The 21,417-nt window shown below is 41.6% G+C and overlaps 1 protein-coding gene across 1 annotated transcript in view; it reads right to left on the bottom strand.

The window, feature by feature from the left end:
• Nucleotides 1-21,417, bottom strand: part of NKIRAS1 (NFKB inhibitor interacting Ras like 1) — a 39,682-nt gene that overhangs the window by 6,785 nt on the left and 11,480 nt on the right. Inside the window, exon 3 of the mRNA XM_047099904.1 lies at nucleotides 2,304-2,545. Coding sequence (XP_046955860.1) covers nucleotides 2,304-2,545 — 242 coding nt within the window. The remainder of the gene's footprint in view (nucleotides 1-2,303; nucleotides 2,546-21,417) is intronic.

Genomic DNA, 21,417 nt, shown 5'->3' with positions numbered 1-21,417 from the left:
CACAGAATCGGAAACAGGCTCCAGGCTCCGAGCCATCAGCCCAGAGCCTGACGCGGGGCTCGAACTCACGGACCGTGAGATCGTGACCTGGCTGAAGTCGGACGCTTAACCGACTGCGCCACCCAGGCGCCCCCAATTTATCTGTTTAGATGGGAAAAATGGGAAACAGGTGTGAGGACAGCATTCATTAGATGCCTCTATGTCTTTTGAAAACTGAACCTAGTGATTATGATCTATTCACAAAGCAAGTAAGTATTCAAAACAATAAAACATTAACCCAGATGTCCTTCAACAAGTGAATGGTTAAACAAACTTTGGTACATAAACACCCTGGAACATCACTCAGCAAGAAGAAGGAATGAACTACTTACTGATACATGCAATAACTTGGACGACCCTCCACGAGAACTATGCTGAGTGAAAAAGGCTGATACCAAAAAGTTACATACATATCATTCCATCTACGTTAACACTCTTAAAATGACAAGGTTATAGAAATGGAAAACAGATTAGTCAGGGATTAAGAGGGGGTGGGGATGGGAAGAAAGTGGGTGTGACAAAAAAGGATAACGGGAGGGATCCTTGCAGTGATGCAAACGTTCTGTATCTTGACTGCATAAACGGTAACTAGTTTTTGGGAATGCAAGCTGGTGCAGCCACTCTGGAAAATAGTATGGAGGTTCCTCAAAAAACTAAAAGTAGAACTACCCTACGACCCAGCAATTGCACTACGAGGTATTTATCCAAGGGATACAGGTGTGCTGTTTCGAAGGGACACATGCACCCCCATGTTTATAGCAGTACTATCAGCAGTAGCCAAAGTATGGAAAGAGCCCATATGTCCGTCGACAGATGAATGGATAAAGGTGTGGTATATACATATACAATGGAGTATTACTCAGCAATCAAAAAGAATGAAATCTTGCCATTCGCAACTACGTGGATGGAACTGGAGGGTATTATGCTAAGTGCAAATAGTCAGAGAAAGACAAAAATCGTATGACTTCACTCATATGAGGACTTTAAGAGACAAAACAGATGAACATAAGGGAAGGGAAACAAAAATAATATAAGAACAGGGAGGGGAACAAAACAGAAGAGACTCATAAATAGGAGAACAAACAGGGTTACTGGAGGGGGTGTGGGAGGGGGGATGGGCTAAATGGGTAAGGGGCACTAAGGAATCTACTCCTGAAATCACTGTTGCACTATATGCTAGCTAATTTGGATGTAAATTTTAAAACATAAATAAATGAAATTAAAATTAAATAAATAAATGCTAACTAGTTTTATACAACATTAGCATTAGGGGAACTGTGTCAGGGATCTCTATTATTTTGGGGTTTTTTTGTTTTCAATTTTTTTAAATGTGTATTTATTTTTGAGAGAGAGAGCACAAACGGGGGAGAGGCAGAGAGAGAGAGGGAGACACAGAATCTGAAGGAGGCTCTAGGCTCTGAGTTGTCAGCACAGAGCTTGACATGGGGCTCGAACTCACGGACCACAATCATGACCTGAGCTGAAGTTGGATGCTCAGCTGACTAAGCCACCCAGATGCCCTGGATCTCTATTATTTCTTAAAATTTCTAGGTTAAGAACATCTAGCCAGTGCTGCTAACATTATATGGTTCCTTAGATGATAAGGAGTCAGCTAAGTGAAGTTATGGAGAAAAATCTATCTGCAGATAAGAGTTCCAGGGAGGGGAACCAGCAACTGATTAACAAGGACTTAACAGAGAAACAAAATCATCATGTTGAAAAAAACAAAAAGTAGACCAGTGTCCCCGGAGTGCAGTAACAGGAACAAAATGATTAAAGATGAAAAGGATACACGTAAGCCAGACCTTGGTAAGGATCTTATTCTAAACGGTAAATGAGTAGAATCCAATCTTTTTTTTTCCATTTCTTTCTTCTTCCTCTTTTTTTTGTTTTGTTTTGTTTTAGTGTTTTTTTCTTTTTGTAAGGCAGAAAACAAGAATCCTATTTAGCCAATGAGACAAAGAGAGCCCTAGGAAACAGTGATTCCAAACAATATGAAGTGAACTATGTAGTACTTGAGATATAGTGTCACTAAAATTCAGCCTGCACACAGTAACATGCAAAAGCAGAAAGTCAAATGCAGGTCCTGAATGAACTCATTTAATCCTGTATTTTCTGGGCTAAGAAAAAATATTATGACGATTACAGATACTATGAATACAATTTTATGCTATTAGAATATTTTAACTGCCCAAATGTCCAAGCTACAATTTAAATAGTACTGCAATTAATTCATAGTTAACATTTTTAACAAAACTACTTACCTCTTTTTTGTCTTTAAACTTATCAATTTCTTTCTTCAGAAGCTCCACTCTTTGAAAGGATTCAAGGTTATTCACACTGTACACAAGAACAAAGCCATCAGCAAATGAAAAATAATGCTTTGGTAGCTCCACACCTTCCTGTAAGCCTCTGGTATCATAAAGATGTAACTGTTCCTTTACTCCCCGATCCGTTTCCACTGAAGCCATATATACATCTTCCATCGTTTCACAATCTTCCATTCCTAGGATTAAAAACAAATTACTCTTTTATTGAACCACTATACTGTATACCTGAAATTAACAAAACATGAAGTCCAATATACCTCAATAAAGAAAAAATTATTCTTTTTGGATAACTCAGTACCAATTGTTGGGTATTTTCTTATACTTTTATTAGTTGGCTTTCTAGAAGTTTCCCTATTTACTATATGTAAGAATCATATTTCCATTTACTAACTTCTTTAAAAGTAAAAGGTAGTTGTTATACTGAATGGACAAAGAGGTATTAAAAAATATTTCTTCTGTATAGAAATATAAGTAGAAATAAAAATTTGGCAATGACATTATTCTATATTTTAATTTTTTTAATTTAAATTTAAATTTATTTTTTTAAAATTTACATCCAAATTAGTTAGCATATAGTGTGACAATGATTTCAGGATCAGATTCCTTAGTGTCTCTTACCCATTTAGCCCATCCCCCCTCCCACACCCCCTCCAGTAACCATTTGTTCTCCTATTTATGAGTCTCTTCTGTTTTGTCCCCCTGTTTTTATATTATTTTTGTTTCCCTTCCCTTATGTTCATCTGTTTTGTCTCTTAAAGTCCTCCTATCAGTGAAGTCATATGCCTTTTGTCTTTCTCTAATTTCACTTAGCATAATACCCTCCAGTTCCATCCATGTAGTTGCAAATGGCAACATTTCATTCTTTTTGATTGCCAAGTAATACTCCATGTATATATATACCACACCTTCTTTATCCATTCATCCATCGATGGACATATGGGCTCTTTCCATACTTTGGCTATTGCTGATAGTGCTGCTATAAACATGGGGGCATATGTGTCCCTTCGGAACAGCACACCTGTATCCCTTGGATAAATACCTCGTAGTGCAATTGCTGGATCGTAGGGTAGTTCTATTTTTAGTTTTTTGAGGAACCTCCATACTGTTTTCCAGAGTGGCTGCACCAGCTAGCATTCCCATATATTTATTTTTAACTTTTATTTATTTTAGAGAAAGAGAATGTTGGGGGGGTGGGGAGAGAGGGAGAGAGAGAGAGAGAGAAAGAGAGAGAACAAACCCCAGGCAGGCTCCACACTCAGTATGGAGCCTGATATGGAGCTCAATTCCACAACCCTGGGATCATGACCTGAGCCAAAATCAAGAGTTGGATGCTCAACAGACTGAACCACCCAGGTGCCCCACAAAATGCTTATTTATTTTTGAGAGAGAGACAGAGCACGAACAGGGGAGGGGCAGAGAAAGAAGAGACATAGAATCTGAAGCAGGCTCCAGGCTCCAAGCTGTCAGCACAGAGCCTGACGCAGGGATCAAACCCATAAACCTCGAGATTATGACCTGAGCCAAAGTTGGATGCTTAACCAACTGAGCCACCCAGGTGCCCCCACAATTACATATTTTTAAAAAGTAACTGTTACCAAAGAACTTAGTACCAAAATTGGAGAATTTAAATGATGATTTTATTTATTTAAAAAAATTTTTTTTCAATGTTTCTTTTTGAGAACGAGAGAGACAAAGCATGAGCCGGGATAGAGAGAGGGAGACACAGAATCCGAAGCAGGCTCCAGGCTCTGAGCCATCAGCACGAACTCACGAACTGCAAGATCATGACCTAAGCCAAAGTCAGTTGCTTAACCGACTGAGCCACCCAGGTGCCCCTAAATGCTGATTTTAAAAGTAGCTTGAACAACTAAGTAGCTCCATTTTCTTCCCCATCAGAGCCAAAGACTGGACCTGGGGTAACTGTGCTGCCTTTTTTCTGTAAAACTTCCAGTATTTCCAGGGTCTGTTTAAGGGACTCAAAAATTGACATGTCTAGTCTAGGCCTGAGCACCAGGCTGTTGTTCCCAAATATGGAGTGGGCATTTATATGTGAACGTTATGCAAGTACTTCAAACTAACAAAACTTCTCTTTCCTCCCCATACCTGTTCCTCCTCCTTGCTTTCTTCCCTTGATCCCCATCCACCTGGGCAGTCTTCAGAGTTCTCACTGACCAAGGAAAGTGGGTGAAAGTTATTAAAAAAAAATTAGCCACTCTCTGCCTAAACACCTGCTTAATCCGTTGCCTCCTTCATTCCCATTGGTTTATCTTCACCTGAACTACTAAGCTCAATAAACACCTGGTAAAAGACCTTGTATCCTTCCTAGACTTCACTGAAATGTCTAATCTGTGGACCTTTTCCTGATTATCCCCTTCCCAACTTTCTGCTTCTGCTGGGTCTTGTGATTTTATACTTAAATCTTTCCTTATCTGTCTCCTCAAAAGCTCAGAGAGTGTAAACTCTTTCAAAGCCAGGACTGGGGCTAATCTGTCTTTATAGCTCTGAGGACGAACAAAATTGACTTATAGAAAGCCCTTAGTAAATGCTTGCTGAATGAATGAATGAACTCATTTCATAACTGATGTCCTACTTTCTGTTCTCTTCTGGCCTGAGTGATCCATTCATTCATTCATTTTTTAAATGTTTTATTTTTTGAGAGAGAGAGAGGGAGAGAGCAAGAGCGCACATGCATAAGTGGGGGAAGGGCAGAGAGAGGGGGACAGAGGATCTGAAGCGGACTCTGCACTGACAGGCTGACAGCAACGAGCCCAATGCAGGCTCAAACTCATGAACCATGAGATCATGACCTGAGCTGAAGTCGGATGCTCAACGTACTGGGCCATCCAGGTGCCCTAATCATTTATTTATTTTTAAGTAGGCTTCACACCCAACATGAACCTTGAACTCCCAACCCTGAAATCAAGAGTCCAATGTTCTACTGAATGAGCCAGTACCCCTGGCCTGAGTGATCCTTTTAAAATGCAATTTCCTTCACTCCATTTGTGCAAGTTTTGTCTCTTCCAGTAGCCTAGGACATCCTTGAGAGAAACGAACCATTCTGTATACACAGCGAGTATTCAAGAATCATTTGTTGATAAGGGAATTAAGGGAAGATTAATACTTTGTATGTTAATGAATAGTAGAAAGGCTTATAGGGTAGGTATGGTAGGGTCCAAGGAACTATCTTCATATTTAAATATGAACTATATCCATAAATAAAATCATGTAGATAACATCCTATACCAATAAAACATACATACATTATAGACATATCCTGGAAATATTGCTGGTTCCATTCCAGACCAATAAATAAAGTTGGTATCACAGTGGTGCCTGGGTGGCTCAGTTGGTTAAGCTCAGTCTTGGTTTCAGCTTAGGTCAATGATGTCACAGTTTCAGGAGTTCTGCCCTGCATTGGGCTCTGTGATGACACCATGGAGCCTGCTTGGGATTCTCAGTCTCTCTCTCTGCCCCTCCCCAACTCTCTCTCAAAATAAATAAATCAACTTAAAATAAAAATTTGAAGGGAAGGGCACCTCGGTGGCTCAGTCAGTTACACGTCCGACTTCAGCTCAGGTCATGATCTCGCGGTTCGTGGGTTCGAGCCCCACATCAGGCTCTGTGCTGACAGCTCAGAGCCTGGAGACTATTTCAGATTATGTGTCTCCCTCTCTCTGCCCCTCCCCTGCTAGCGCTTTCTGTCTCAAAAATAAATAAACATTAAAAAAATTTGAAGGGAAAAAAACAAAGTGAGTATCACAACAAAGTCAGTCTCATTAATTTTTTGGATTCCCCAGGGCATATAAAAGTTCTGTTACATTATTGTGTGAACCAGACTAATGCCATCTTGGACAAATCTACCACGACCATTCTGTGATCTGAAGCCTTCTAGAGCAGTCTCCCTACCTCATTCTTTCTTTTTGCTGAGCCACACGCTTCACACCTAAGTACACCCTTGGGTCATAACAACCTGGATCTGCTCTGGAGACATAGTTCTCAAAACATTTCTTCCCAGGTGGTCTCCCAGCCTGTACTCCTCAGCCTTTAGGACTATAAAAGCAGGTCTTATGGAAGGTGGAGATGCAGAAATCTCTTTGTCTTAGAGCCACCCAAGAGGGACTACTCTTCAGAAGTCCCTTTAATAAACCATTTTTTGTCAAGCTGGACTTGTTGGCCTTTTTCTTCGGTCTTATGGCTCCTCTAGCCTTTGGAGATCATTTTGCATATACTTCCCTTTCATAGAACAATTGGCAAGCCAGCCAGGAGCAGCTCAGAGACTGAAACATGGGCAAGGAATGAAGTTTTTGTTGGGGGAAACCCTGGGGTGGGCAACCACATCGACGTGGGAAGGCATAATTGGTTTGCTTGATGCCTGTGGACTGTTGCAGGAGTACAGGGACACCCTGAAAACGCCAAATGGATTAGAGCTATTAGAAAGTCACATGACCCACTGAGGTAAGGAAGGCCACCAAGCAGTGGCTGTGGGTGGGTTGGCCACTCCTCTGGGTCCTTCGGGGTGGCCAACAATGCCTAGCTAGTGGCAGAAAGGAAATAAGGCAGTTGGAAAAAGAATTACAATTGGAAAAGGAAAGGAGACTATCCACATCCCTTTTGGCTTCTAACTTGGTAGATAATATCTAAACCCAGGATACACAAATCAAGACTTCACTGTTATCACTTTGTGTGTCTTATGGGGCATAAAATGCAGTGACCTAAGATTATAGCCATCATTTGAAGCCAGACTGGGATGCTACACCACGGAACTCATGGGAAACATTTTTGTATGCCAGTAACGTAGGATGTGTTTTCAGTAGAAGGTATGAGAAATGGAGACGCTTTTTTGTTGGGGAATAAAAAAGTAATTTTGTCCTAAAAAGCATCTAATGGTCTCAAGAGAAAAAAATGACAAAATCAGAATGTTGAAAGTTGTAGAAGGTTTGTGGAAAAGAATATTTGACAAGGAATTGTGTGGTCAAGCTAAGACTAAAATGAATTTAATTATCAAAAGCTGGTGCAAGATTAGAATTTGGTTTTCTCGCTGTTAAAAGGACATACAAATATTGTGGCACCTGGGCGGCTTAGTCGGTTAAGTGTCCAACTCTTGATCTCTGCTCAGGTCTTGATCTCAGGGTCTTGATCTCAGATTTGTGAGTTCAAGTCCCAAATTGGGCTTCATGCTCAGCCCATGAAGCTGAATGAATAAATAAATAGACATACAAATCTTAAGTGTCTTCTCCAAATATAAGTGGAAAAAGCTTAAGCCATCTAGACAGGTTACCTTACCTTATTCTATCTACCAAAAAATAAATTTAGCTCCTACATTTATGAGTGAGTTTTGTACCTATTTCATGACAGTCATTTTAAAACAGAAGCTATAAAGTCTCTGTGTGTGTTCACATGTATCTGTATGTATGTGTTATGTGCTATTTTCCCCCTCTGGATAGTATTGCTAAAATTTGTTTTAAAAAAAAGTTTTAAGTTAGTTGGCTTAATTACAACAGGCATATCCTCAGAGTTTTCAACATCAAACAATTTAAATAATCAAATTTACTAGTTAAGTTCATGTTTATCTACTGTAGTTTGTCAGCAAAAATGACTTAGAATGATGGTTGATTTTGTCTGATGTCTCATGAAATTTTCACAGGTAATCTAGACATAATTGGTAAGAACAGACAGACTGAGTAGATAAAAAAAATTTTAGGTAGGGGTGCCTGGGTGGTTCAGTTGGTCAAGTATCCAACTTTTGATCTCGGCTCTCATGATCTCACAGTTCGTGGGTTTGAGCCCTGTGTTGGGCTCTGCACTGACAACAGGGAGCCTGCTTGGGATTTTGTCTCTCACTCTCTCTGACCCTCCCCCGCTTGCTCGCTCTCTCAAAATAAATGAATAAACTTAAGAAAAAAAAGGTTTTAGGTAAACTTTTTAATTAGTTTCCCAAATCCAATTGGTACCTTGAAACCTTAAAGTTTTGCTAAGTGATGAATTAAGTTAATTTCATCAAATATCTAGATCATTTGCTAATAAAATAATGAAACATTACTAAACACAGGTTTACCTACTTCTGGCTTATTCCAGAGGAACTAAAAGATGTGTTAATGCTATATTGAAAAGCTTAAAAGGCACAAGCTTCCAGAAATTATAAAATCATAAATTTAAATTTATATCATAAATTTAAAGAATGCTGGTATAACAGCTCACAATTGCTTACTTCTTAAGTTTTTATTAGAAATTAAGGTTTCTGAGGGTTAAAGATTCTAAATAATATGTAATTAAAGTTATCAGAAATAAGAAGGTAGGGGCACCTGGGTGGCTCAGTCGGCTAAGCATCTGACTTCAGCTCAGGTCATGATCTCACAATTTGAGAGTTCGAGTTCCCCATCAGGCTCTGCTGACAGCTTGGAGCCTGCTTCAGATTCTGTGTCTCCCTGTCTCTCTCTCTGCCCCTCCCCTGCTCACACTGTCTCTCCCTCCCTCCCTCTCTCTCTCTCTCTAAAACAAATAAACATTAAAAAAATAAATGAAAAAAAATAAGGTTAATCTAAAACAAAGGCACCATTAGGGTAACCCAAAAGCAAACGTGGCATGACCTACAGGCAGTGGGCATAAACTGAGAAAAGACTCCCAACCAAATGACGTTCTAGTGGCTTTATGGAAGAAATTTACTCCTGCTGAGCAATTTAGGCCACTGCCCTCCATGCCACCTCTGGAAGAAAAAAAAAAAAAAAAAACCTAAGCCATAGATGACTTTTTAAAATTTATTTATTTACTTATTTTGAGAAAGAGAGCATACCCATGCACTCACTCCCAGGAGAGGGGCACAAAGAGAGAATCCCAAGCAAGCTCCACACTGTCAGTGTGGAGCCTGATGCAAGGCTCAAACTCACAACAGTGAGATCATGACCTGGGCCAAAATCAAGAGTCGGATGGTCAAATTACTGAGCCACCCAGGTGTTCGGCCACAGGTGACTTCTTACAGGGGCTGGGAACACCCCTGCCTGAGAGACCAGGGTTGGGACCAAGATTGCTTCCATGTGAGAGCCTAGGGGGCAACCAGAGGCCCCAAGTATAGTTCACAACTTCGTGGACACCAAAAAATAAGCAAAAAGCCATGGCCTCAGTGGATATCAGAGCAGAATGCACCCTAATTTGTGGCAATCCAGAATGTCACTCAGGAACCTAGGCAGTCACTGATAATCATAGAGGGAAAAGTGTAAGGGTGATGGGCACAAGAGTGCGCTTGAGAATAAAAGCACAACTGCTCCGTATGAGGTTTTCAATTTTGCAATCAATACTGGAGACCAGATTCGGCATAGATATTCTCCTGGGAAAAAACACTACAAAACTCCGTAGGAGAATTTCACTTTCAAATTAGGGTAATTGAAACTGTCTTAAAGGGATATTCAAATTGGGATCCTGTGTTACCCCCTCCCCAAGTTGTCAATGTAAAGCAATACTGGTTGTTAGGAGGATTTGAGGATATATCTACCACTAAATAATCAAGCCAGCACGAAATCCCTATTATAGGGCTGTATGGCTTGTGAAGAAACCAGATGGCACCTAGAGAATGACCACTGATTATAAAGAACTAAATACATGCTGCTATCCCTAATATTACCCAAATCGCTGAATGGTATATGGTGTAGGCTCTTACCATATGGCTTTGGATTCAGCCAACACTTTTTTTGGTTGTTTATTTTTAAATGTTATACCTGAGAGAGAGACAGACAGACAGACAGCACAAGTGGGGGAGGGGCAGACAGAGAGAGGGAGACACAGAATCGTAAGCAGGCTCTAGGCTCTGAGCTGTCAGTACAGAGCCCGACAAGGGGCTTGAACCCATGAACTGTGAGATCATGACCTAAGCCAAAGTCAGATGCTTAATCAGACTGAGCCACTCAGGCACCCCTATTTATTTTTTAGACAGAGAGAGAGAGAGAGAGAGAGAGAGATCACACAAGTGGGGGAGAGGCAGAGAGAAGGAGAGACAGAATCCTAAGCAGACTCCACACATCAGCGCAGAGCCCGATGTAGGGGTCCAACTCACAAACCACGAGATCATGACCTGAGCCGAGATCAAGAGTCAGATACTTAACCAAATGCAGCAGTCAGGTGCCCTAGCCAACACTTTTAGTATTCCTTCACATCCCGAGTCACATGGGACGGTTGACGATGGGCATTCCAGGTATTGCCACAAGGATATTTGCACAGCCCCACTATCTGTCATGGTAGGACTGCTCATATTTTGTCTTTATATCGACCACTATTCACAGTTAAAAGGTTTCATTGTATCAATGATGTCACTCTAACTTCTGAAAACTTCTGTTAGTCTTACTGAACAATCTCTATACTCATGTGAACAAGCAAGGATGTGCCATCAATCCACAGAAAAAGTATAAGGCCCTGGACCAGCAGTAAAGTTCTGGCAGGTTACTTGGTCAGGTTAAGGCTTCTTATACTGGGCTCTGTGATTGACAAGATTCAATAATTTCCCATCTCTAAGACATTAAGCAACTGCAAGTGTTCCCAGTGGGGTACTGGAGGGCCTCTAGCCCAATTTAGCAAAATGCCTGCACTCTCTATACCATCTGGTAAAAAAGGAAGCCCACTGGCTTCGGGTAGAACATCAAGCTGGCTTTGACCAAGCTCTTAGTTGTTCAAGCATAGGCCACAAGAAATTACTTTACTAGTATTTCCATGACCCTAAATGTGACCACTAAATGGGATGAGTTGGGCATTTTGGCAGCATGGGAAGTTAACCGTTGAACTTTGGGTCACAACTCTGCAAGGGAATAAAGATACAATATCTTCCTATTGAACAACAAGTATGGGGGGGGTCTATAAGGCCCTTCAGCAAGTGGAGCCCTTAACTGCCACTCTTCCAGTAACTGTCCAACTGGGTTGCCTATAAAGGGAGGCTAGATGGTACATTCACAAGAATGAAACTGCCATAACACAAGCCCCTACATTGCAAAAATGGCATGCTTACCTACAACAACAGAGTGTCCACCCCACTGGTCCCCTAGGAGCTGAATTACATGGTATCTTGGAGCCAGTAGAATATGAAACCTTTAATGATCCCCCAAGAGCCTCCTACAGAGAGACCGCCAGACAAGTAAAGGAAAGCACAAAACTTATTCCTGAAGCTGTTTAGTGTATGGGTGGCTCCCCTACAAGGAATCCCAGTCACTGAGCTACAGTAGCAATCCAACCCGACTGATACTATCCTGTTTGAGACTGGAGATAATAAAGGCAGCCAAAGGGCTGAACTGAGAGCTGCCTGGATGGTATGTATGCATGAATCTTGACCCCTTACCCTCTGCATGGATAGCCGGGTTGTCTATAAAGGCCCAATGAGCTCGGGATGAATGGAAAATTTTATAGAAACCATTATAGGGGGGGTTATGGAAGGATATGTGGAATATAGGACCCTGCTGCCTCCCAAACTATTTTCCATGTCTCAGCACATAGGCCTGTCTCACCCACTAGGAATACTGAGGCAGACACCTCAGCAAAAACCAGGGGCCTTACCTCCATACAAAGTTCAGAATTGGCCCTATGTATTTATAAACACACTGGGCATTGCAGTGCTAAGGTGGGTTGGAACCTAGCAAAGGGAGCTGGCATGCCCCTTTGCTATATTGACATACTAGCAGCCATCAGTAACTGACTGATATGCTCCCATGAGACCTAGGACAGTTCCACACACAGGACACATACATCATGTGATCCAAGTGGTTTTAGACTGCCAAATTGGTTATATTAGCCGTCTACCCATGAATCAAGGGAAAAACAACACTCTAATTTGTGTGGATACAGCCACTGGACTCAGGTAAGCCCTTCCCTATAAAAGGGCCAATCAAAATGCCACCATCAGGGGCGCCTGGGTGGCTCAGTCGGTTGAGTGTCTGAACTCAGCTCAGGTCATGATCTGCACTGTAAGTTGGAGCCCCCACATTAGGCTCACCGCTGTCAGCAGAGAGCCCACTTTGGATCCCTCCCTCTCTCTGCCCCTCCCACGCTCACACTCTCTCTCAAAAATAAAAAATAAACATTTTTTTTAATGCCACCATCAATGCCCTAGAACTCAGTGTCATGTACAGATATCCTCGAAGGATAGATTGTGATAGGGGAACACATTTCACTGGACATGATATGTAGGACTGGGCTCATGAAAATATACATTGAAAAGATGCTCAACATCGCTCCTCATCAGGGAAATTCAAATCAAAACCACACTGAGATACCACCTCACGCCAGTCAGAGTGGCTAAAATGAACAAATCAGGAGACTATAGATGCTGGAGAGGATGTGGAGAAACAAGAACCCTCTTGCACTGTTGGTGGGAATACTGGTGCAGCCGCTCTGGAAAACAGTGTGGAGGTTCCTCAAAAAATTAAAAATGCACCTACCCTTTGACCCAGCAATAGCACTACTACGAATTTACCCAAGGGATACAGGAATACTGATGCACAGGGGCACATGTACCCCAATGTTTACAGCAACACTTTCAACAATAGCCAACTTATGGAAAGAGCCTAAATGTCCATCAACTGATGAATGGATAAGAAGTTGTGGTTTATATACACAATGGAATACTACTTGGCAATGAGAAAGAATGAAATATGGCCTCTTGTAGCAACGTGGATGGAACTGCAGAGTGTTATGCTAAGTGAAATAAGTCATACAGAGAAAGACAGATACCTTATGTTTTCACTCTTATGTGGATCATGAGAAACTTAACAGAAGACCATGGGAGAGGGGAAGGGGGGGATAAAGAGAGGGAGGGAGGCAAACCATAAGAGACTCTTAAAATCTGATACTGAGAGTTGATGGGGGGTGGGAGGGAGGGGAGGGTGGGTGATGGGCACTGAGGAGGGCACCTGTTGGAATGAGCACTGGGTGTTGTATGTAAACCAATTTGACAATAAATTTCATATTTAAAAATAAATAAATAAATTAGGTTAAAAAAATATATATATATACATTGGTGGTTTCATTTACCCTACAATCCACATACCACCAGGCTAACTGAAAGAAGAATGGCTTTTTTTTTAAGTAGGCTCCATGCCTGGCACAGAGCCTAACACAAGGCTTAAACTCACAACCCTTAGATCAAGACCTGGCCGAAATCGAGAGTCAGACGGTCAGATGCTTAAGTGACTGAGCCACCCAGGCACCCCTCGAATGGCCTTCTTAAAGCTCAACTCAGAACTCTCTTACAGATACCACAGTTGCATGGATGGACAAGCCTTTCCAGAAGCCACACACTTGTTAAATTTGACAGAGACTAGCTGTAGCACCACCCCAGACTCATGGTTAGGTACCAAAACCAGCATGCCTAGGGCTAGTGCCATCCAGAAAATGAGGCCTGAGAGGCTGGTTGCTGAGTTCACAGCAGCCCAGAGACAACTGTGGCTCCAGACTGCTCAGCCCATCCTCCTGGGCAAAGGGACACTTGAACGGGGTTAGAATGACAACTTTCCCCAGAATGGATAGGCTATTTCTTATTAGAGTGTGAGAAATGTCTCAGACAGCTGAAGCGGTCCCTGCTGATCCTACTGGAGCTGGGGCCAAAACAGTCAATATAACAAATTCCAGACAGGCACTCTAGTTAGCTACCTAACATGGTTGTTTGCAGCACCTTGAATTTTACATGTACAGATAGACTCTTTGGCCCTTGGGCAACATGTCTGATAGGTCCCTCCCGTTCATGCACCTCAGGCCACCTCTGTGCTCCTGACAAAGGGCAAAGGTACTAGAATCTTCTCAATAGAGGGAGAGGATCTCCCCAGACAAGTACCTACTAAACATTTATTCTTTTATCCTTAGCCTGCTGCTTCTCTTGTTCTGGTGAAGGAAACCCTTTTCTACAATGGACATGGACATACATGGACAGTTTACAATGGGATTCATGCTATATATGTGGTTTGCTCCCCTTTCATAGGTCTCTTCTGTTGCTGTTTGCTGCTGTGGTTTAGGTCTTCAACTTGAACACAGTCTGGTAAAGGAACCTACTGCCAAGAGCCCCTCTCTGATGGCTCAGGGAATACTGCAAAAGAGGTGGGCATGGGAGATTATAAGAGCCAGACTGGAGAGGCGCAAGGTGTGAACCAAATTAACACCATCTTGGACAAATCTGCCATGATGACTGCTCTGTGATCTGAAGCCTTCTTAAGCACAGTCCTCCCCACCTCCCACGCACACTTTTTCTGTTTAACCATATCCTTGGGGCTAACGTCCTTGATCTACTCTGGAGATACTACTATGATTCTCAAACATTTCTTCCCAGGTGGTCTCCCAGCCTGTACTCCTCAGCCGCTAGGGCTGTAAAAGCAGGTCTTATGGGAGGTGGGGTTGCAGAGACCTACTTGTAGCTACCCAAGACACATTTCTGTCTGTTAGTCCCTTTAGTAAACAATTTCTTGTCAAGCTGAACTTGTTGGCCTTTTTCTTCAGTCTTCTGTCTCCTTTGGCCTTTGGAGATCATTGTGCATTTACAGTTCTCTCCCTTTCAGAGAACTGTACAATGGTCAATTAAGCGTGCAATAGCATTATGTCTAAAAAAAATTTACACTTTAAAAAATACTTTCTTGCTAAAAAATGCTAACCATCACCATTACAGCTCAGGGAGCTGTAATCTTTTTGCTGGTGGAGTGTTTTGCCTCAATGTTTATGGCTGCTGACTGATCAGTGTGCTAAAGGCTGGGGTGGCTGTGACAATTTCTTGAAATAAGACAACAATGAAGTATACCACATCAAATGACTCTTCCTTTCACAGAGAGTTTTTCTGTAGCATGCGATGCTGTTTGATAGCATTTTACCCACAGCAGAACTTCTTACAAAAATTGGAGTCAGTCTGGGGCACCTGGCTAGCCCAGTTGGTAGAGCATGCGACTCTTGATCGCAGGATTGTAGGTTCGAGCCCCATGTTGGGTATAGAGATTACATAAAAATAAAATCTTAAAAAAAAAAAAAAAGACACACACACACACACACACACACACACACACACACACAAATTGGAGTCATTCCCCTCAAACCTTGTTTTTAAGCTGTGTTTTGTTTTTAAAATTTTAACACTTATTTTTGAAGGGGAGAGAGAGAGACAGACAGACAGACAGATAGTACATGAGTGGGGGAGGGACAGAGAGAGAGGGAGATACAGAATCCAAAGCAGGCTCCAAGCTGTCCGCATGGAGCCTGACACAGGACTCGAACTACGAGCTGTGAGATCATGACCTGAGCCGAAGTGGGACACACAACCGACTGAGCTACCCAGGCGCCCCTGTTTTTGTTTGTTTAGTAATCTCTACACCCAATGTGGGGCTAAACCCACAATGCTCAGATCAAAAGTCACACACTCTTCCAAATGAGCCAGCCAGGTGCCCCCCTGCTGCTGCTTGTATCAGCTCAGTTTATGTGATACTCTTAAATCCTTTGTTGTTATTTCAACAATCTTCACAGCACATTCACAGAAGTAGATTCTATCTCAAGAAACCACTTTCTTTGCTCATTCAGAAGAAGCAAATTCTCATCAGCAAAGTTTTACCATGAGATTGCAACAATTCAGCCCCATCTTCAGGTTCCACTTCTAATTCTAGTTCTCTTGCTCTATCACATCCAGAGTTACTTCTCCCACTGAAGTCTTAAACCCCTCAAAGGCATTCTTGAGGGTTGGAATCAACTTCTTCCAAACTCCTGTTAAAGTTGGTATTTTGACCTCTTCCCATGAATCATAAATGTTCTTAATGGCATTTAGAATGGTAAATCCTTTCCAGAAAGTTTCAACCTATACTCTGCCCGGATCCATCAGAGGAATCATGACCTATGGTAGCTATAACCTTACAAAATAAATATATTTCTTAAATAGTAAGACTTAAAAGTCAAAATGACTCCTTGATCCATGGGCTACAGGATGAATGTTGTATTAGCAGGTATAAAAGCATTAATCTTGTTGTACATTTCCATCAGATCTCTTGGGTGACTAGTCAATGAATAGTCAATGAATAATATTTTAAAAGGAGTCTTTATTTTCTGAGCAGTAGGTCTCAACAGTGAACTTAAAATACTCAGTAAACCATGTTGTAAACAGATATGCTCTCATCTAGGCTTTGTTTTTCCATTTAGAGATTACAAGCAGAGTAGATTTAGCCTAATTCTTAAGGGCCCTAGGATTTTCAGAATGGTCAATGAACACTGGCTTCAACATAAAGGCCCCAGCCACATTAGTCCCTAATGAGAGTCAACCTGTCCTTTGAAACTTTGAAGTCAGGCATTGACTTCTCTCTAGCTATGAAACTCCTAGACGGCATCTTCTCCCAACGTAGGGCTGTTTCATCTACACTGAAAATCTATTGTTTATTTTTTTTTAATTTTTTTCATGTTTATTTATTTTTGACAGAGAGAGAGAGACAGAGCATGAGTGGGGGAGGGGCAGAGAGAGAGGGAGACACAGAATCCGAAGCAGGCTCCAGGATCTGGGCTGTCAGCAGAGCCCTACACGGGGCTCAGACTCACAAACCGTGAGATCATGACCTAAGCCGAAGTCAGACGCTCAACCGACTGAGCCACCTAGGTGCCCCTGAAAATCTATTGTTTAGTGTAGCCACCTTCATTAGTTACCTTAGCAAGATCTTCTGGATAATTTGCTACAGCTTCTACAACCACACTTGATACTTCACTTTGTACTTTTATGTTATAAAGATGGCTTCTTTAACTTCTTGAACCAACAACCTCTGCTAGCTTCAAACTTTTCTTCTGCAGCCCCCTCACCTTTTCTGTCTTCACAGAATTGAAGAGTTAGGGCTTTGCTCTGTATTAGGCTTTGGCTTAAGGGAATGCTGTACGGCTACTTTGATCTTCTATCCAGACCACTAAAACTTTCCCCATATCAGCACTAAGGCAATCAGTGTGTTCACTGAAGCAGCAGGTTTTTTTTTTCCACGTTTACTTTTGAGAGAGACAGAGTATGAACACGAGAAGGGGAGGTGAAAAGGGGGAGTCAGAATCTGAAGCAGCCTCCAGGTTCTGAGCTGTCAGCACAGAGCCTGATGCGGGGATAGAACTCACAAGCTATGAGATCATGACCTGAGCTGAAGTTGGACACTCAACCAACTGAGCCACCCAGGCACCCCAGCACTTTTTTTTAAAGTTTACTTATTTTGAGAAGAAAGAGAGTGCAGAGGAGGGGCAGAGAGAGAGAGAGAGAGAGAGAGAGAGAGAGAGAAGAGTAGGAGGAGGAGGAGGAGGAGAGAAAATCCCAAGCAGGCTCCACCCTGTCAGTGCAAAGCCCAACACAGAGCTCAGTCCCAAGAACCTTTGAGATTATTACCTGAACCGGGATCAAGACTTGGGATGCTTAACCAACTGAGGCATCAAGGCGCCCCTGGAGCAGCACTTTTAATTTTTTTCAAGAACTTTCCTTTGCATTCATAATCTGACTAACTAGTGCAAGAGGTCTAGCTTTCAGCCTATCTCGGCTACCGCATACCTTCCTCACTCAGCTTCATCATTTCTAGCTTTTAATTTAAAGTGACAGATGTGCAACTCTTCCTTTCATATGAACACTTGGAGACCACTGTAGGGTTATTAAGTGGCCTAATTTCAATGGTGTTGTGTCTCAGAGAATAGGGAAGTCTGAGGAGAGGGCGAGAGATGGGGTAACAGCCTATTTGGTGGAACAGTCAGACCAGACCACACACAACACTTATCTATTTAGTTCACTGTCTTATATGGGCACAGTTCATGATGCACCAAAACAATTATAATAATAACATCAAACACCACTGATTGTACATCAAGATAACAAAAATAATAATAATGAAAAAGTTTGAACTATTGTGAGAATTACCAAAATGTGACACACAGACACAAAGCGAGCAAATGCTGTTGGAAAAAATGGCACCGATGGACTTGCTCAGGGTCACTACAAACCTTAAATTTGTAAACAACACAGTATCAGCAGAACATGCCATCATAAAATGAGGTATGCTTGTATAGGTTTTTGAAAACTCTTGCTATAGTTTTCCTAAACAACCTAAATACTGTTGAATGATTTGTTAAAGGTTCCTTACATAAAATATCTGTAAGTATTAAATAAAAAATCCATCAAGTATTAGATTGAAAGGAACATCAAATAATGATAAACGGATTGGAACAGGAGAAACCAAATACTTTTATTGCTATCATTATTTTTTTCTTAGTTTATTTATTTATTTTGGGAGAGAGAGAAAGCTCAAGGGGAAAGGGGCAAAGAGAGAGAGAGAGGGAGACACAGAATCCTAAACAGGTTCCACACCACCAGTGCAGAGCCTGATGCGGGGCTGGAACTCACAAACTGAGAGCATGACCTGAGCCGAAGTCAGACGCTTACCTAAGCCACCCAGGCATCCCACTATAATTCTTTATATTAAGGAATGTGTTTAAAGTTTAATAAGGAAAAATTATTCATAGCTTAGAGTATATGTACAATCCTGTGATAAATTAAGCTACCTTAGGGAAATTAAAGGTTATTCTATTAAGACACAAACTTATTGGGCTTTGATTATAAAAAAATTGGGGCGCCTGGGTGGCGCAGTTGGTTAAGCGTCCGACTTCAGCCAGGTCACGATCTCGCGGTCCGTGAGTTCGAGCCCCGCGTCAGGCTCTGGGCTGATGGCTCAGAGCCTGGAGCCTGTTTCCGATTCTGTGTCTGCCTCTCTCTCTGCCCCTCGCCCGTTCATGCTCTGTCTCTCTCTGTCCCAAAAATAAATAAACGTTGAAAAAAAAAATTAAAAAAAAAAAAATTTAACGGCAAACTTACCCAGACTTTTGTCATGGTGGATGTTTTATCCACCAAAAGTCAGGCTGGTCCTCCTCCCCCACCCTCCACCTTCAAATTTAAGCCTTTTAATATTTTGTACGTTATAAATCAACTGAAGCCATAGCTCTTCCATCCACTCGATCTCCTCTCCCACTCTATGCTACTGAGCAACTACCCCTCCCCCCACACCAGCAGAAGACTAAGGGAGCAATCTCTGGAGAAGGTGAAACAGAGTATGCCTGGACTGTAGGATAGAGGGTATTAGTTCCATAGTGAAAACGGGGCAGTTGAGTAACATGCTCCCTTTACTCCCAAAATATTGGCAGCCAGGTCTTCATTCTTTAGGTACAAGAATAGGGCCAGTAAAAAAGGAAAATACCTAAATATACTAATATCCAGGGTTCCCCGAGCAAATGCGCCACCCAGATCACCTTATAGTGAAGCTCCAAGTCATAAACCCTATCCACACACTTAGAGCTTTCATTTAGCTTTTTAGTTCTCCATTCTTAATTAAGAGCAGATAACCAAGAATTACCAGACACTCCAGGAAAAAAAGACCAAAAATCAGAAAAGAGCGCCCTAGGGGTGCCTGGGTGGCTCAGGCAGTTGGGTGTCTGACTGTGGCTTAGGTCATGATCTCGGTTTGTGGGTTCAAGCCCTGTGTTGGGCTCTGTGCTGACAGCTGGGAACCTACAGCCTGCTTCAGATTCTGTGTTTCCCTCTCTCTCTGCCACTCCCCAACTTTTGAGTGTTTTCTTTCTCTTTCTCAAAAGTAAACAGAAAGAAAGAAAGAAAGAAAGAAAGAAAGAAAGAAAGAAAGAGCAGAACACCTTAGAGGGAAAAGACTATGCAAAGAAAACAAAAACACTACCCAGTATTTACTAAAAGGGATAAGACAGGGCATCCATGAAATAAGAACAGGATTCTAAGAAGTGCAAATTCAACAGAAGGGCTGCAATATAAAGATGAGGAATATTCAAAAAGTGAAACAAAATATTGAGAGATGGAAGACAGAAGAGAAACTTAAAAGTTAGAGAACTAGTCCGGAAGGTCCAGCATCCAAAAGAGAGTTCCAGAAAAGAGAACAAATACATAGAGGAGGGAAAGCCTCCAAAAATAATTCAGAACTTAAGAACATTCATTTCCATGTTGCAAGTACCCACTGAGTGCCCAGTACCATTGGTGAAAGGTAATTTGATACACCACTGTGAATTTCACAACACAAAAAAAGGGCCACAAAAGCTTCCACATCCAAAGTGTCAAGAATCACAATGGCTCCCAACTTCTCAAAAGCAACACTGGAAGCAAGAAGAGAATCTGGCAAAATTGAAAACACACATCCTCTATGAACCAGCAATTTCACTCCTACATATATAAGCCAGGAACTGTCTACATAATAGCTGGGATAAGTGTACCAGACTGTTTATAATAGCATTATTTCTAATAGCCCCAAACTAGAATTAATCAAAATATTCACCAAAATAGAAGAGATAAATTTAGGGATACTCATATAATAAAATACCGTAATTTATGAAGTTTAAACTACAGCTACCTACAACAGTACGGATGTATCTTACAAATATAACGCTGAGCAAAAGAAGACAAAAACTGAAGAATTGTATACAGTATGATTCCACTGACAAAGTGAACAACTGGCAAAAATAAACTATATCATTTAGTGATACATATATAGATGGAAAAACTATAAAGAAAATAAGGGAATGATTAACCAAAAGTCAAGGGAAGGGCTGAGTTGTGACTGGAGAGAGAAACATGGGCAGCTACTGAAGTGCCTCAATATTCTACTTTTTGACCTGCATGGAGATTACAAAGATTTGTTTTAGGGGCGCCTGGGTGGCGCAGTAGGTTAAGCGTCCGACTTCAGCCAGGTCACGATCTCGCGGTCCATGAGTTCGAGCCCCGCGTCAGGCTCTGGGCTGATGGCTCGGAGCCTGGAGCCTGTTTCCGATTCTGTGTCTCCCTCTCTCTCTGCCCCTCCCCCGTTCATGCTCTGTCTCTCTCTGTCCCAAAAAAAAAAAAAAAAAAAAAAAAGTTGAAAAAAAAAATTAAAAAAAAAAAAAAAAGATTTGTTTTATAATTATTAAGCCATACATATGTTTTATGAATTGTTCTATGTGTATGATGAATTTTATAATAAAAGAAGAAAGATGATAATGGAGCAATGCTTGCAAAATTCTGAATGGAAATTATTCTCAGTTTGGAATTCTATATCCATCAAAATTATAA

Source organism: Lynx rufus, unplaced genomic scaffold (genome assembly GCF_022079265.1).
Source record: "Lynx rufus isolate CCGP_SWC_20201006 ecotype Redwood Valley unplaced genomic scaffold, mLynRuf1.p SCAF_5, whole genome shotgun sequence".
In the NCBI taxonomy this organism is placed as follows: Eukaryota; Metazoa; Chordata; class Mammalia; order Carnivora; family Felidae; genus Lynx; species Lynx rufus.
This window is presented reverse-complemented; position numbering and strand designations above follow the sequence as displayed.